Raw genomic sequence first — 17,870 nt, forward strand, 5'->3', positions numbered from 1 at the left:
GTGCTATATGAGCATATGACCATCTGTCATGAACACGGAGCCAAAGGTTGGAAACATGCAATGCTTTTCACATGAGACCTTACTGCAGTGCTTCTCAAATAGTGCTGTGAGGTAATGATACGTGAGATGATGCCCGGGGGGGGGGGGGGGGGGTTGTTTTTGTCATGTGATGTGTGATTGCAATTAAAAAAAATAATAATTTTCATCCTTTTTTTCCAGACACTTTGATGCACTTGGTTATTTTTTTCAGTTTTAGACTAAGCTGCATCCCGTTTAAGCAGTTGTTGAAATTTATATTGCTTCTTTCTATTGTTTATGTTAAAAAAGATACAGGTTTAGATACTCTTATACAATTTTTATAGATAACAATCTTTATAGTTAGTGCGTTGAGTGGAGGGACGAAAAGTTTTCTCTTTCTTGTGGGGGCTTGACAAAACATAATGGAGAAATATAAAAGGAGACAAGGACTAAATGATGATTGTGACAAAATGCAAGTGGGGTTTGACTGAGTTACTGATATAATGAGGAAGAGGAGATAATAAAAGAAATACTCATTCTTTCTTTTTTTAAGTTAGCCCGCCATGTTTATTGTCCTCTGTTTTGCTTCTACTTTTCCCATTTGAGTGGCAGTTAAGGGAACCGATGTGACATGTTTTTTTATGCTGCTCTTTTTAAGAAGAAAATTACAATGGGAATTGTATTTTATTATTTTTTTAGAAGTGTGCTTTCATCATTTACGAAACATCTGGGAAAATGGAATGAAATTTTAATCCAGAAATTTTTATAAACTAATTATTCAATGAAAGCATCGCTCAGACTGATTTAGTCAGCACATCCTGACAATAGTTTGTCCCTGGCGTGGATGTGTTTTGAAGATAGCGAGGAAGTAAGGGGACTAAAGAACATAACACAATGAAAATAATCATTGTTATCATCCGCTCCCAAATCCCTGCAGGAGGATGAAATTATTATGAAACCTTCATTATATTAAGACTGTTCAAATCTATTTTCTCAACTGTTGCACCATCAAAGAATCTTTTGGAACTCAGAGACTTTTGCACACAGGGAAATTAATTGAACAAGTTGTTTTTCTGCAATAACACCAACTTGTTTTGATCCGTTGATTGTCTTTTTATTTTACACGCTCGCTTTCACTGCCTCCTTACATATTTAAGATCGGAAATCATTGCACGTTAAAAGTATTTCAGAATCCCATCTAGTTCCACGAACTTTGAAAAACAAACATGTTTTCAAGCAGTACTGCTCGGCCTGCGCTCTGAGACTGGAGCTGCGGCTGTAACCGTTTGAGAAAAGCGGCGCTGTGCGAGCGCTCATCGCTTTTCTGTAAACACCTGTCACAGGCGATGATGAAAAGTGCCACTGCGGCTGAACAATAAAGGAAATAGAAAGCAGTGAGGATGAAATACAATACGGTAAAGCAATAGAATGGCCCATGGAAATGGCGCTTTGGATCCCCCTGCGACTCATTCAATTGGTTGTGCCCTTGAACGCAAAGCTCTTCTGGGGACTAACTTATGATGAGATGAGTAATGCTATTAAAAAGAAGGAGAGGGACGTTACGCTACTGCTTGTGTTTGTGTGTGAGCCAATGTGCAGAAAATACCAAGAGATTCAACATCGGTCACAAACAAAGAACAATAGCACGGCTGTTTATAAATAATGACCTGTGCAATTATTATTATGATGCATGGACAGGAATTCATCTGGTAGTTGTTAGGAGTGACAGATTAACAAGTGAATTGCGATCAATTAATTAGAGTGATTGTTAAATTGTTAGGTTTTTTTAATCGTAGTAATAAGTTTATCTTTTTTTTATGCTAATTAGATGCATTTCCAAGCTTGGAGCTTCTTGTGATTGAATTGTTGTGGGTTGGAAAACAGTCGCACCCTGAGGTGGACACTGATTGGCTGTCATTGTTTTGGTATAACCTGATAGGCTCTTGAGAACACCTTTTGATAAACACTCTGTCTCAAATTAAGTTTTAGGATTTTATTTCTGAGAAAAAATAGCTTATAAAATGTGCAATAGTAAGGGGTTATCATTTCATCTGCCTTGAGAAGGATAAAGGTCTGCAAAATGTCAAAAAACGGTCTAAAAAATATAATCCTAGCACATATCCCACCAAGTGGCGAACGTTGCCGTTGAAGGTAAGCAGTTGTTTATCTCAACAGTGTGTTCGAGGTCGCCAACATTTGCCAAAATGTCGCCAAAGGTTGACAGATGTTCCTCTGTACTATTCTAATCACAAGAAAAATTTGAACACATGCTATCCAACTATAAACGCTGGCGAGTGTCAGTGAAGATAGGAGCTCCAGTGTTCACCAAAAATGTCAGCAGAGATTGCTATTAAGTTGCCAAACATCTGCAGACTATTTTTTTCTGCTCTTGTCCCAAGGCGATTTTGAATTGTCTTCAAAATGTTATAAGAAAAGTACAGGCAAATGTCTGGTGACAATTTGTCGAACGCTGGCGACCTTGAATGTACCCTTGAGATCAAAAGAGCTGCCATATTTGCAGACACTTGCCGACCTTCGCCTCTCAGTGGGATAGCGGCTTTAGTTGGAAAACATGTCATTGCTCTTTTTCCCCTATTTCCATTCAAGGATGTGGAATTTTAAACGACAAAAGCGCACATAAAATTAAACACAAACGTGCTTCTCTTGAGTAGCAAGTGATGTGGAGCCCATCAGTCAAATTATTGTTTTTTTTTGTTTGTTTGTTTTTTCTATGGCAAAGTGTTTGACTCCCAATTATTCAAACAAGTATTTCAAGAGTTTTTAGTTAACTAGGTGAAATATATTCGGTATATTACTTCCCTCAGCTGAATCATGTATCAAAGAATTCAATTTATTTTTAATGCTGCTTTGCAGCAGTGTCAGGCATGCCAAGAGACACGACGATGAGCAAAACAAAAACAACCTCTTGGGAGATGAGCATTGGCGCATTGGAGGGGGCACACTGGGAGTGATGCACAGCTGTAATGATAAGTTTGTGTGCATGCGCATACAATATGTGTGTGTGTGTGTGTTTGTGTTGTGATGTACCTCAGTGTTTTGAGCTGTACATCATTGCACCACTGGCTGTTGTGATTGCCTGACCCAAGGTTTCAGCCGCATTACCACCTTAACAGCTTTGTGGCTGGATTTATTTTGTCTACTGCATGCACGTGGTGCACACACACACATTTTTGTACAATGCAACACACTTCTGGAACTCAACTGGAGGGGGTGCGTAACAATCAATGGTAGAGAGTGAGTTTGGACATGTGATTGGCAGGCAAAAATGAGGTAATCTTTTATACCGGGTGACATTGGATGTCAAGTCTAACATTTACAAGGGTTGTGAGGGTGAATCTGGACCTGGACCTGAGACTGAGTTCTGCTAGGGTACTCCCAAAAAATGCTAGTGTCTAGTACAGAAAACGAGTCGATTTTGCTTTTTAATTCATAGTCCACAAGCGCAATATTAATCAGAATGCCCTGTTTAGACTACTGGAGATGCATATGACGTTATTGTGACGTCATTTTTTGTGCTGATTTCCCCATTCATTTTCACAAATCTTAACCATGGCTTTTCAGGTGTGCCTTATGTATGGATGGTAGCATTTCTATTGGTCATCTTTAAATCAATTTCTTGTTATTTACTCTCACGTGTTCTGAAAATATGGTAGTTTACAGCTGACATAGCAGAAATATAATCTTAGTAGGTCTAAATCTAGGAATGAAATTTCACTTTATAACCCAATGCATCAGATCTAGGATTACATATTATCAGAAATACAATCATGATAGGTCTAAATCTAGGATTGAAATTTTGCCTTATAACCCAATACACCTAATGTGGAGACCTCCAAAAATAGACCTGCTCATTGAGACTGCACCTGCACCTTATGGTCCCAGACATACAGTAATTTTCCTATATCTAAGTGCAGTGTTATTTATCAAACTCTGCTTAGTATTACAGTCCTATACCCTAAAGTCGAATACTGTTAATCTTTGAGGAATAAAACTTCTGTTGTAATTAATGAGCTCTTAGGACTACTGCGCTACTGTTTTTTAACGTTGGTCATAATGGTTGTAGATGGTGTGCAAAATAATTTTTGCGTGGTCCTTAGTGTGAAAAATCGGCACCGCTGATTGAGTACGTCCAGCAAATGAATATGATTTTTAATTCAAGTTTTACATTCAAAATGGAGCTGTGTTGCACGCGCTTTTACAAACTATTCCCTTAACGTGCAAATTACAGATTTGATTATTTTCAGGATGACTTTCATCAATGTAGTGCAATTGGGGATTATGGCGTTAACTGCGGAGGTGGAGTTTATTTTGACAGGATACTGAAATTAAGAATAATCATCTGAGTAATTGCTTCATTTAAGAAGTTCACATATCCGAGGATAGCATGTGCCAAGAGCTGCCAGCTTTCATCAAGTTATGGGTGTCACAAAGCCGGATTAATGAGCGCTGGTGTCCAGTAGCGCTCTCTCTCCATTAGAACCCACACCACCGTCTTACTCATCCACAGAGAAGCCTGAGAAATCTGCTCATGACGACATTTTAAAGGCACCCCCATGGTGCAATTCTTAACAGCCAATCGGATGGCTGGTCACACCCAACACACTGACACACACTCTGTGTCTCTCCCTTGTCCTCGCTGTTCTGTGCGCTAGAATTAACCGTTGGCTTCTTTCCAGTCACATCCAGTCAATATTCCAGCCATCCAAAAACCACCCGCTCTCTTCGGATCGTTCACTGGAGGCCAAACATTGGCAGAGTCACAGTTGTGTCACAGCAATCGATCCGGCATCAATGTGAAATAGCTATACCGCTAGTTTGCAAGCAAAACAGAAAACACAACACGACTCCATATGCGCGTATTGTCAAATTACCAACGAAGACAAAGAAGGGTAATGATGCAACTTAAAATCAGTGCTTATGCAACACTGTGGTGTAGCATAGAGGCAATTCGTAGAAGCAGAGGATTGGGGGGGGTTGCTTAGCTCTCAGCAGGGCAAGATGAATTTAACAGTCTTGTGCATTTCGACGATATTTCACTCGCCCATTTTTGAGAACCATCATTTTTCAATTTTTGGTTAAGGGCACCCAATAAGATAGGTTTACAATAGCACCTTAGCTTTAATAAAAATTCTGTAAACACCTCACATATTTCCTAGCTGGGAAACAAGCATCAGCCAACTCCAACCTAACATAAACAATGTGCTACCATTAAATCCCGAAACAATTGGACTTGTAATGATAATAGTGCTGGTGAGGTTTTATTTTATTATTCTTTATTAACGTGTTGTCTGAAGCCGTCTTCTAAAAAGTCAGTCGCCTAACGTTGCACGTCACTAAATGAATATTATTGCGATGTAGGGATTATCAGAGTACCGGTCTCCTTTTCTGGGTCCTACCTGGAATTGGTCATGTCCGTTTGTCCACCTCGACTCTTCTCCAGACCCAACTTGGTGAAAATCCCGATGAGCACCATGATGGCCACCACACCACAGATAATATACACAATCATGTGGGTTTGATCGCGGTCTGGTTCCTGGTGGCCCTCTGTGACGGGCGCCGCCGGTCGCCCCGTGTTCGCCCAGACGGGCGTGTCATAGTTCGAACAGGAAGTCTGATCCAAACTTTGGATTTTGAATTGGCAGCAGAAGCGGTAGAAGCAGGAGCCACAACAAAAGCTATAGATCCCGGCGTTGCAATTGAACGGTGGGTCCCACTGTCCCATGACGTCGTAGTAGCCCCAGCAACGATTCGCGCCGCCTGGCGTTTTATCTTCTGTGCCCGCGCTCGGCGTTGCCAGGGCAGCCTCCGGGACCACTGAGGGCTCAGTTGTGAGGTTAATCGGAGGAGCCTGGGCTGAAACCAGACCCGAAGGCTGATGGTTTAGCCCGCCAAGAGAGGTCAAACCTAGAAGAATGGCTGCTGAGAAGCTGACCAGCATTGGTTGCAAGTAGGCAGACATCTTCGGTCCTTGGTCTTGATGCCTCAGCGATGATGTGTCATTGATAGACCCAACATAAAAGAACCTTTGGAAAAACAAATACGTTGTTAAAAATCCATCACACAATCATCTTTGTCACTGTACGACGGGGTACGGTTAGCACGTTGAATCAAAAACGTTCTTTATAGATTGGCCCGCACGCATCGCTTTTTTTGATACTCACAGGAGACTAATTGACACCAAGTGAGTGAAAGAAATCAATTTCCCATCTTTGTGTGCTCTTGCGTAGGGTCAATGAGTCCCTTGCGAATATGCATTCTAATGCTCAAAATTTATCGTTTACGCCTGAACTTATGGGTCTTACACCTCGAGTGTGATGCTTCCATCGATGCATTCTCGTAAGAGCGCTCCTATTTCAAAAGGTATAGGATATTGACATTTTTAAAACATCTGTCCGACCATACATTTTATTGACTTGGTACGTTTCCTGCTTTAACATGTAACTATTAAAAGTGTATTTAATAGTATTTAAAGTGAGATGTGTTCCAATTCAATTAAATTCAGTGTTTTATTTTTACACTTGTCAGTCATCAGTGTTTTAATGTTGAATTAAACATTTGCTGCCAATTTAGTAAAAGTTTGATGTCAATTCACCCTAGGACGAATTACCAAATATTATTTTACCTACAAGGCATAATTAAAATTCTTCAGATTCAGTCTGTCTTTCAACCAAGTGCGCCTTATGTCTAAATGCTGGCTTTTGGGTTCATATTTGTTTCAAATTCCTTCCAGTTTGGGTTCACAGTCTGGTCTGAAAATATTGTACTGTACATCTGTGTACAAATTATTAAAAAAACTCTAAAAAGGGCTTAATTAAAGCTAGAACTGTAATTGAATGTTTGACTTATTTTCTCTACTGCTTTGTTTGGTTTTTAACGTGCAATAATAAGCCTTCCAAAAGTGGAAATACAGCCATCTAGATCATATATGTCACATGTATCGGAGGATTTTGTTAGGTGTAAAATGCAGGTACTTAAAAAAATCCACACAGTTTGCACTACAGGCCAACTTCAAAATAAAAACAGCAAATAACATAAGGACACCAATACAATAGCCTTATTAGGCTTTTATTTTGAAGTTGTTCCAAGCATCAGCTTTTGCACAGCAATTTAGGTTGACCAGTCCTCACGACTGCTTTATCCCAAATTACTACCGTGTTAGATAGCTACCACAATCAACACACCACCAGGAAAAAAAAAAGAAGCTAAAATTCCAAGAAACCCCCCATCGGTTATGCTGTCATTGTACGACAAGTGATAAGGCGCAAGCCTTTGCTAGCTGCTAACGTGAGGAGACACACGGTGTGTTCAATGGCAGTTGTACACTTCCAAACTCAGACAAAAAAAAAATCCTTGTTTGGTCTAGGGAGGATAAATCTAGGTCTCTGTCCCTGAAATATAACAAGGTTAAACTGTAGCCGCCTTACTTACATGCACATGTATGTTTGTAGGTGATTGGTCCAAAACAGCGGAAATGCCACCTTTCACAAAGCCATTTGGTAAGCAGAAGTTGGAAATAAATCCAAATCGGATGTCTCGTAGTGGATCCAGTTTAGAAATGTTCGTTGGCCGCAAATAAACAAGATCGTAGCATTTCCTTGAATCACTTTGCCACTTTGTTCAGTCAAATAACAATCTGTCAAAGTGTCAGAAGAAGAAATGGGGGATTCTTCTAAGGCTCACAAACAGTCCCAAGCTCCCATCTTGGAGGAGTTCTCAATCCTGAGACATGACGGTATTCCTGAGTGGGTAACACATCTGATGAGCGGCGCCAAATCACTTTTGATGTCCCAGGGAACTCAGCGGAGTGTGTCGTTTCCCACAGGAGTTGTCGGACTCCTCCGATCCCCTCGCTTAACTTGTGCCTTTCATTTTTCCGCCGTCGATGTCGGCGCACAAAGGTTGCGCTTCGATTTTAGAGCCTGGCATCTTTCCCCCGTTTTCAATTGTCGTCCTGTTCTCAGTCAATGAGCCAACAGGTAAACGCAGCTGTTCTTTAAAAGAAAACTCTGGGCACTCATCCAGTTGTAATCCTCGGATGGCGAATGTCCAGAAGCGCCGCTCCTTTTGCACGTGCAGTGTCTTTTCCTCTCACGCATCCACACACACACTTACGCGGATACACACACTCACCCACAGCTCCAATTCCCTTGCTGCTCTCTTTTTGTCAGCAGCTTGCAGTCAGCACACAGGGAGTCCAGTGGCTTTTTACACCCAGTTCTCTGTTACTTGACCCCTCACCCCTCCGCCCACCCCGAAAGCCCTCGATCTGTAACAGAGTCTGGGCACCAGCTGGGTATTGTCTATTTAGCCTTGTCCTACTTGAGGAGCGAAGGGCGGCGAGGGGCGGGGGGGAGAATCGGGATGGTGTTGTGATGTTGGATCTCAACGTCTTAGTGATGCTGCACGAGAAGCTGGATTTATGGAAGAATCCCACATCGTGGATTATTGTTTGTAAATTCTTCTCGCAACCCTTAATTCGAAGCGCTCGCTCCTGTCCCACGCCCGCAAAATCTACCTGATCGGTTTCCGAGCCGGACTTTTGTTGTGGAGGACTAAACTAGCATGAGGTCGAGAGACTTGATCTCTTTGCACTTTAAGGTTATCACTTGTTCAGGTTTGGCCAAAATCAATTTGCTCAGTTTGTTTTTGGAGGCGAGTGGAGATGCGACAGCCCAAATAGCGACAGCAGCAGCAGCGTGCCACCATCGGCACATCAAAACATGTCCTGTTTTCAAAGGAAGCCTCTTGGACTGCAGCAGATGCTCTTTTGTTCTTGTTGGGGATGGTTCAGGTGCAAGTTGCTCAAATTTTCCATTCACATTATGAACAACTGAGCACCAAAAAAAAAAAAAAAAAGACCCGACAGAACCTCAAGCCATCAATATGCAACAGTTTGGGGAAAAATGTTGCATATGAGATTGTTGCTCAATTTTCTCCTTGTCCAGTTGCAGCTTCTTTGAAAACAGGCATAATTTGATATATATGTATAGGAATTTTATATATATATCATATGTATGTGTTTTCACTGTGGAATGCTCCAAACAAAAGTGGGAAGAGACATGAAAGCCCGGAAGCAACAAAATGATTTCTCTTTTTCTGTCACTCCGTTTCCCTTTGCAGATCTGCGTCGATGTATATTCCTTTTTTTAACCCCGCGTCGTTCCCGTCTCGCCGCTGCGTCCCGTCCGTATCCCGTAACTTGCCGATACATCCGCTGCCGTTCTCTTCTGTTCTCTGACAGGACTGGATGACAATATCTCAAACACCCCTCCCTCTTCCGTTCACTCCTCCCTCTCCCGCTCAAATCCTCCCTCACCCACTTGCTTTCTCTCTTTCTCTCTCTCTCTCTTACACACACGCGCATACTTTTGCTAGCAAATGAGCGCAAGGTCTTTCTTGCTGACTCTCCTCCTCTGCTTCCTGCTATGTATCACTACTACATTTGCCTCAAGATTGCCCCACATTTTTTGGGCTATCAAAATACCTTGTCCTCGTTTGCTCTCATTCCTTCTTTTTACTCTAATGTCCCCTCCCTTTTCCGAGGCGCCTTCAGAAATATGAATGAGTGGCCCAGGGTGCACTTAAAATCTTGGGGTGGTACAGCTAAACTAGCCATAATTTCAGGACATCATTATACCGTTGTACTAAAATGGCCAGTAGAAATGTATCAGAAAGACTCAGAGGGACAATGTGTAATATTTCGGCATTTATTCATTTTAAAACCCACTACAAATTTCAATAATGTATAAATGTGTTCTTTCAAATCTACATTTTTTTTTATATACATAATCGTAGGTATTGTAATCACTATTTAGATTACATGGGGAGCGCCGCTCAGATGGTTGCCATCATGTTTTGTTTTTTGTTTTTTTCGCTACGGGAAGCGAAGGAGGAAAACTTTATGAAGGTAATTCAAATCACAAGCTAATCTATGACCTCTGTGCTGTGTGGCGAATGCGCTAACCAGTCTTTGAGCTTGCTCCCCCTCTGTAACAATAGAAACACAAAATCAACAATATAATTCTCCTAAAGTGCCAGAATACTTACGTTTAATGTGAACAAAACAACTACTGGGGAAAAGTACTAAAATCTACACCAGCCATCGGGCGGCCAATTGGGTGGCTGGAAAATTTATAGGGGTTGCCATGGCCACCCCTCGGTGGCGCCCCTGATGTGTTTCAACAGTGTCAATGTGCACATTTCTCTTCGGCTCCTTGCTTACCACAACATCATCATCATCTCTGAACAACTATGAAGGCTTAATCATTGTATTATCTTAACTTGTGCCACTTTCACAAAACACTGGCACATGCATGCGTGATGCACGCTTGATATGCACGTTTGCGTGTGCTTAATTACTGTTCTATAATACCTTAGCACACCCATCCCTCCATATGTGTGGCGCACGTGTTTTGCTGCAGTCTATCGGGAATGATTTAGGGAGCGAGATTACAAGGATGGAAGGCGGGGGGGGGGAAGAAGGCAGGCTGAGGAGGATGGCAGCGCGCCTGCCAAAGGGAGTGCGAGAGAAGGCGGAAGAGGTAAAGAAGTGAGGAATTATCGCCAGGGAGGGAGGAGGGATTAGAAACATGGGAATAGGAAGTGACAGAGGGAGAGTGGGAAGGATGTGGCGAGTGATATATGGGGAGGGCGTGAGGGCAGGTTGTGGAAAAAAAGAGAAAAGGTCTCTCAAGGGAACGTGACATATGTGGCCTATAGAGAAAGAGAGACAAATAGTCAGCATATAGTGTATTTCCCTGGACGTTCTCGAAGGGAGGAAGATGGGAAAAGATGAAAAGGCGGATGACATTTAAATAAAGGAATCCACCAGATTTCCTCAAAACGAGTATATTGCTATGACCTTGACTGTAAGAAGAATATGAATTAAAATACTGTTTTAGTAATGAATGCTTAAAAGATTCTTGTCGAAACAAAAGGCATTCCACGACCCTCGTTCCTTTACGGAAACCATATAATAGGCAGGATACTCTTTCCGAAGTAAAAAATAAAGGCTGCACTGATCAAAGGAAATATTTGTTAGTTGATTGATTATTTTTTTGTATACATATTCCTTTGCATTGGTTTGACATGTTAAAATAGGTCATTTATATGAGTGATGGTGAATAAAAATAAGACGACTCTGCACTTAAATACATATCAGAATTAGTAATTGATTTGAATCCATTGCAAAATTGTTTTTGAGTTGTCTTTTATAAAAGTGATTTTCAACCTTTTTTCAGGGATGCACCCCCTGTGAAATATGTTTTCAGCCAAGTACCCCTTAATCAGAACAAAGCAATTTTTGGTTAAAAATTTGCCATCAATGTCTGATTTATTATAATATAGAACCTTTTAAACTTCATTTATACAGTATTGGTCCACAAAAAATAATCAACATAAAGTGTTCCCTTTTGGATCATAGAAGAGATCTGTTATCAAAATGAAATAACTTATGTATTAACATTTATCCACAAAAATATCAATATAAAGTGTCCTCAAAAATAAATAAATGAAAATAAATATTTTTCCACAGACAAAAACATTTAACTTAAAACGTCCTTTTTGGGGATCATAGACAAGATCTGTTCACAAAAATAAATAATTAAAATAAATTTAAAGTAATGAAATTGAATAACTTACTGGACATACAATGTGTTTTAGGAACCTATATTTTCCTGAGAATTTTAATAAATTTACTAATTATTTTCAAAGCATTTTTGCATGTTTGTTTGTTTTATTTAAAATCTCGCATGCCCCTAGAGTTCCCCCAGGGATAGCCCTACCCCCATTTGAGAACAACTGTTTATACGATTATCACTAATTCACCATAAGTGTCCCCCAGCTGACAAAGGCCAGTGAAAAATCATTTGCGGTGTTCAACTTGTGAAGATACACTGTGCTTATCTTTTTAACCCTCTGACACGAATGCATTTGTGCTGCTCTCCCAAGTACTCCCAGTTTGTTTGTGCTTGCTGGGCGCGCTTTAATTCCAGGCTTCTCAGCCTAAACTGCTTTCAAATCTTCTCGCAACGTGAGTCTGGAGTCATGTCTTAAAATAAGCACGTTACAAATGTGCAGCTTCACACAAATGCAAATGCGAACACTCATGACGCCACACTGTGCGATGCGCCGCAAATCAGCTAATCCGTTTCCGCCATGCAGCCAATTTGAGCATGACATTAAAGTGCCCTCTGTTAAAATTTGAGGCATGTCATTCCTTTAGGATCAAATTTGCTGATAGAGGATTGGCCCGCTATCAAATACTCCATCATCTGTACAGGACAATGCGTGCGAGTTTTATAACGGGAACGGTTGAGGGTGAAAGGTGCTGAAGGAGAGCCTAATGGGGAGGAAGGAGGGATGAAGTGGGTGAAGAGGCGGATGGATGGAAAGACCGTCCCGGGGGGAGGAGGGATGAACAGTAGCGAGACCCAACGGAATATGTGTCTGCATGCCTGTGGTGCAACACACGCTACATTCCAAATCCCTCTTGCTGTCCTTTCCTTTTCATTCACTCACCCCTGCAAGGTAATTTACTGCTCAGATTGATTTCCATGTATACGCACACCAAGCACTTCATTAGATATACTGCGCAAGCTAATGAGATTCAATACGAGAGTCGTATCAAAAATTCTGCTGTTCCAATCATAATTTTTACTTGAATTCAACCTTTATATAACCAGAGGTCTTATTGCAGATCTTTTGAAAGGGACAACTAGCCAATTAGAAGCATGAAACACTGGGTGTGTGAAATTTAAACCTTGGAGGCATGATCCGGCCCGCCGCATCATTTTGGGTGGCCTGTACATACCTCAATTAAAAACTACCGTATTTTTTGGACTATAAGCCGCGACTTTTTCATCATGATTTGAGCCCTGCGGCTTATACACAGAGTGCGGCTTAACTGCCGGTCAAGCAAATGTGTGTTCAGGGAGTCAGTTTATGGAACAATTAGTCAATCAATCAATTTTTATTTGTATAGCCCTGAATCACGAAAGTCTCAAAGGCCTTCAAAGATGAAAAGAGGTCATGTCGGGAATTCTTTCGAGACATCTTTTCAGTGTAAGGTACACGACAGCATCCGCTGTCAAAGCTCCCAAAACACAATCTAGATTTCAGAATATATTTCTTGGTTAAATTTGGACCGTAACCATGCATTTAACCAACACAACCCAGTTTTCAACAACTTTTTCCGGACTAAATCAAGTCTAAGACAAAGGGACCAGAAACAACCCAAAATCCAGTTTGCAGTAGAGATGCGGTGCTCGGTGGGAAGTTGCCAATCTCGCCTCTTCAACGTGTCATCCTCCCACCTTGCGTTGCTGTGTGGCAGTCAAAGGGGAATTTTATCAAAAAGTAATACCACTGTATGGTTAACACTATACACTTTATAATAATATAGTTAACACTATAAAACGACCAAATCGATTGACCTCCTTTCATCAAAGTTGTATTTTTTTTTTTTGCTGCAGTAGCGGACATGTTTGTCCAGGAATTCTCAACTTCAGCGTAGGTGCTTCCAGGTGCACATCAGTCACACCACATCACTCACTAACTCCAATATTTCCCTGGAAGCCAAACTTTCTCATCATCTCTGCTTCCTCTTCAAAGCCCTTCTCCTCTTTATACCTTGACTTGATTCTTTGCCCAGTCCCCCAATTTCTCAACTCATTTCCCCATCCGCTCATATAAATGTCGGCTAAATTTGAGTGTTTGCCACACCACCCCGCGACACGCCTGTCACCCCCGCTCTGTTTTCACTCGAGGGAGCCCAAGCATTTCCTTGCTCCGTGTCACTCCCTTTTGCTCGCTTAGTTGCTCATCATTCCTGTACTCTCTGACTGTCACTCACAGTAGATTAGTTCATGGTAAAGACGAGTACGGGGAGGAGAGGATGGAGTCGGGGATCTCACATAAGGCCACAAGAGGACATTTGGTACAAGGGGAAAGTCTCATCGCGGGCAAGTGATGCAGACGAACGTACATCAAAAGAATGAAGGAAAACGCAGCCGAGAAAGAAATGGGAATACTTCAAAGTGGCATAAAGGTTGGATGACATCTGCACATGTGTCTGAGTCCTTTTTTTTTTTTTTACTCTTACATTATAACAATGACTTTGTCCTTGTCAGCGGAGACTTAACATTTAATGGGGGGGTCAGTCACAATCCAATAATAAACCCTTCAGACTTTCACTTTGATCCTTGTTGCATTTTCCTACGATTCTCGCCAGGAATGTTTTGTTGAACGGGGACTACTTGGTACCTGTTTTTATGGACTGTTGTGCAACTTGTTTTTATAAAAAAAATGTAGCTGCAATTGTCAGAAAAGCTGCAGTTTAGTGGAATGCCATGTCTGCCGCACACATGGGTTTTAGATTGGAAATTCCACCAGATAGGGGGTCCTTACTTGTGAAATTTTATTGTATTATTCTGAGTTTAATCCACAACTTGTTTTTACTTGGACAATACACCAAAGAGTTCAGTTTCCTGTCCTTGCCATATTTCAATTTGAGTAGCTTATTAAAATTACAGGCATTGTTCAAAACGCCTCCTTGTATGATTTCCATTATGAGCAAATCAATCATAATCACTATTTTGATATTTTCGCAGTTGTTCCTTTTAACTGTTTTAGCGCCAAGCATTATCGGAAAAAGCAGCCTATAGAGGGCCAGTACATTCAGCATTTTCACTCATCTTTCAAGGCCGACAGAATATTGTGTGCTATGTCTATGTAAACATGGGTGGAATCATAAGAAAGACTGATTTCCATTCCTTACATTACAAGTATGTAATGTATGTGTCGTATGTATAGCAACACTGCCATCCAATGGTCACAGTTATCACTACACTATCACTAGATACACACTAGTCAAGGGTGTCAGCTACCCTCCATTAAAAAGTTTCTTTCAAGTAATTATTTTTATTACTATTTTAAGAGACGAGAATTTTCGTCCATAGCATTGAAAAAGGTGGCACCAGTTTGGCAGGCCAACAGATACCTAATAGGAGCAAATAACAATCAATGATTCATTCTTTTACTCTAAAGGGTTTGTTGCAAATTGTCAAAGTTGCTCATTAATATGCTTGAGCCCCGCACTTTCAAATGTTTAGAAGGCGACACCTGCAAAATTCCAACGTGCTTTGAGGCTGTTATTTTATACTACATTTATTATATTTTGTTCAACATTTCCAGCACAGGCAAACGTTCGTTATCCAGAACGAACCACGACAAGATCAAAAGAGACGCTACGTTGGCCCACACTTGCCAAGGTTCGCCTCTCAGTGCGATAGTGACTTTAGATGAGAACAAAACAAACATCAAGGGTAATACACATGGATGATATGAGACGGTTTCGGTTAGTGTACATCTTTTTTGATGACAAAATATTTTTTAATAGCTTGTCAGCATACTTATGCTAAATCTTCCGTGGCTGTATTCTTTCCTCCGCATTAGCATTGTGAAAAATGGTTTTCAGAAAAAAGATGGTTGACTGTTTTACCAGTTTGTGCAATTTTAACCTCACCTCATCTCAGAGCATAACACTTTCTGACTAAGATATCTTACATATTCCGGAGGTACTTTAAAACCTAATATGGCACGCTATTCAGAAAAATGCAGAGATATGAGAACATCTGTTGAATCTGATTCTCTCATTTAGTCATTCTCACCGTGCTTTGGAAATTCAGTACCGAGTATCTTAACAAGTCCAACTAGTCATGCTTTCCATTAGACGCCAATCGAGGATAATCCTCCCGCTACTAGTTGGGAGCTCTATGTCGTTATTAGCTGTCTGGCTCTGTTTCATCCTCGTGCGCTGTCAGCCCCCGACCTCCCCTCCCTCGCTAAGCCTTCATGGTGTGTATGCTCTGTGCCTCTGTGTGTTTTTGTGTGTGTGTGTGTGTGTGACAGCGAGCTGGCGCAACCGCAGTAACTCAATCAGCCGGTCCGAGATGGCTCCTGTCCTCACTTGAGCCAAGGAAAACAGGCCGAGTGCAGAACAGAGAGATGCTGGCGAGAGCAGATAGACAAGAAGGTCATCTAAAGGTGAAGGAGGAAAAGGTGCTTTGAGTGAAACGGTAGAACAAAGGAAGTGATGAAGAGCCAAAAGGAATGGCTGGGTCCTTCGCACACTGAGATTGAAATGTGGAGAAAACGAGCCGCGTTGATGCGGAGGCCCGCTCCGACATGCTCTCGGCACCTCTTGCTCTCTATCCGCTCAACTTTTTGACACAAAGCCGATTTGTCAAATCCTGTACAAAGCAACGGCAGCATGCCCATACTCACACACATGTGGCAAGTCATATTTTCGGGTTACTTGCTTCAGATGATCAGCACATTCGCTTGCTTGCAACGATGTTAGAATTTGAATTAATGGATTTCAATGGATTAGCCTAGTTTCCACCTGAAATTTTCATCTGCAAAGTTCTAAAACCGGTGGGTGAGTCATTATTCGCCGGTGACGTCACACTGCGTTTCAAAGCGCGTCTCCCCGCAGCTATTTATCCACTTCTATATTTATCAACTTCTTGCACTTAGAGGAACACATTTGAAGTGGGGCAGGAGATTACCTGCTTGCCGAGGAGAATCTGTTGATCCTGGAAAGGTCCAAGACCTCAATGAATCCCACATATATATATATATATATATATATATATATATATATATATATTTTTTTTTTTTTTTTTTTTTTTTTGCCTTAGCAAGGGTGTTTTATCTGATATGATGGCATCAAAGTCGAAGCTTCCTCTGATTTGGTGCTGAAAGGCATTCAAGTCAAGGAAGCTTATAGCAATGTAAATGTTACTGAATCTTCTATTTTGCTAGTAAAATTGCAAGAACTTGCAAGAAAAGAGTGAAACAGTTACAAATATAAAAAGCTTATTGAACACACATAATCAACAGGATATCCTAACCACTGTTGAAGTCATAAAAACAAAAGGAATCTCCTAAAAATTCTCAGCGTTTGAAAGATGGTAGAAAATGGCAAATGTTAGGTTCTGCCTCGGTAGCGTCTTCTACACTTTGACGTTCTACACAGCTATTATTTTCTTTTGTTATTTTGTCAACGCATTGTGTACATATTTCCACATTTTTTTAAACGAAAAATCACTTATTGAAACACACTTTTTGAAGTATTTTTTTTTGGCTTTTCCCTCACTTTCAATCATGAATGTTAATATATAATGCAAAATAAGATGATTTGGCTATTGTAAATTCACTTTGTTGTTATGGTAATTATAAACCTTTAAACGGAAAGTTAATCGCTCAACCTTCACTAGTTTAAATTTTTGCTGTTTTTGGAAATATGACTTCAGCACTAAAGTACACATTCCGAAGACATCCCGGAAGCTCAAGGCTCAGGTCACAACCAATCATGGCTCAGCTTACAAAGACCACATGATCAATTTCAAAAAACAGTTTTGTATGTCCAAATGTCAAAAACGTACATGTAGATGCTCAGTGAGCTGAAATTTTGTATCAAATACTCAGCAATTGAAATTCTTATATTAAATGTACATGTACATTTTTATATTACAAACAGTCCAACTCTTTGCACTATAACTTGGAGAATTAATCGTCTTTCTTTGTGACTATAGTGACCTTTTTTTTTTTTTACATTCTGAATTGCGGGCAAGGTCAAGTGCTTGCACATTGCATGTTGATGCCAGCTTTCACTCATGCATTCATAAATGGCTGCATCAACAATTAACTAGTGAGCTGCAGATTCTGGAGCACGTCTGTTTTAATACGGCACTGAAATGATACTAGACCCTATTGCCATTAGCGCTTATGAAAGTGCCGTGAGGGCTATACAATTCTACTTCCAGCCC

General features: G+C 40.8%; 1 protein-coding gene and 1 long non-coding RNA gene across 2 annotated transcripts in view; one reads left to right on the forward strand and one right to left on the reverse strand.

Annotated features, from left to right (window-relative positions):
• Positions 1-8,465, reverse strand: part of LOC148410746 (protein shisa-8) — a 59,807-nt gene extending 51,342 nt beyond the window's left edge. The window contains exons 1-2 of the mRNA XM_088436308.1: positions 7,468-8,465; positions 5,436-6,062 (exon numbers count right to left, since the gene is read on the reverse strand). Of these exons, the coding sequence (XP_088292434.1) occupies positions 5,436-6,062; positions 7,468-7,475 (635 nt within the window). The 5' untranslated portion in view covers positions 7,476-8,465. The remainder of the gene's footprint in view (positions 1-5,435; positions 6,063-7,467) is intronic.
• Positions 1-17,870, forward strand: part of LOC148410747 (uncharacterized) — a 77,409-nt gene that overhangs the window by 33,157 nt on the left and 26,382 nt on the right. The window lies entirely within an intron of this gene.

Source organism: Hippichthys cyanospilos, chromosome 16 (genome assembly GCF_059441005.1).
Source record: "Hippichthys cyanospilos isolate Australia breed blue-spotted pipefish chromosome 16, RoL_Hcya_1.0, whole genome shotgun sequence".
In the NCBI taxonomy this organism is placed as follows: Eukaryota; Metazoa; Chordata; class Actinopteri; order Syngnathiformes; family Syngnathidae; genus Hippichthys; species Hippichthys cyanospilos.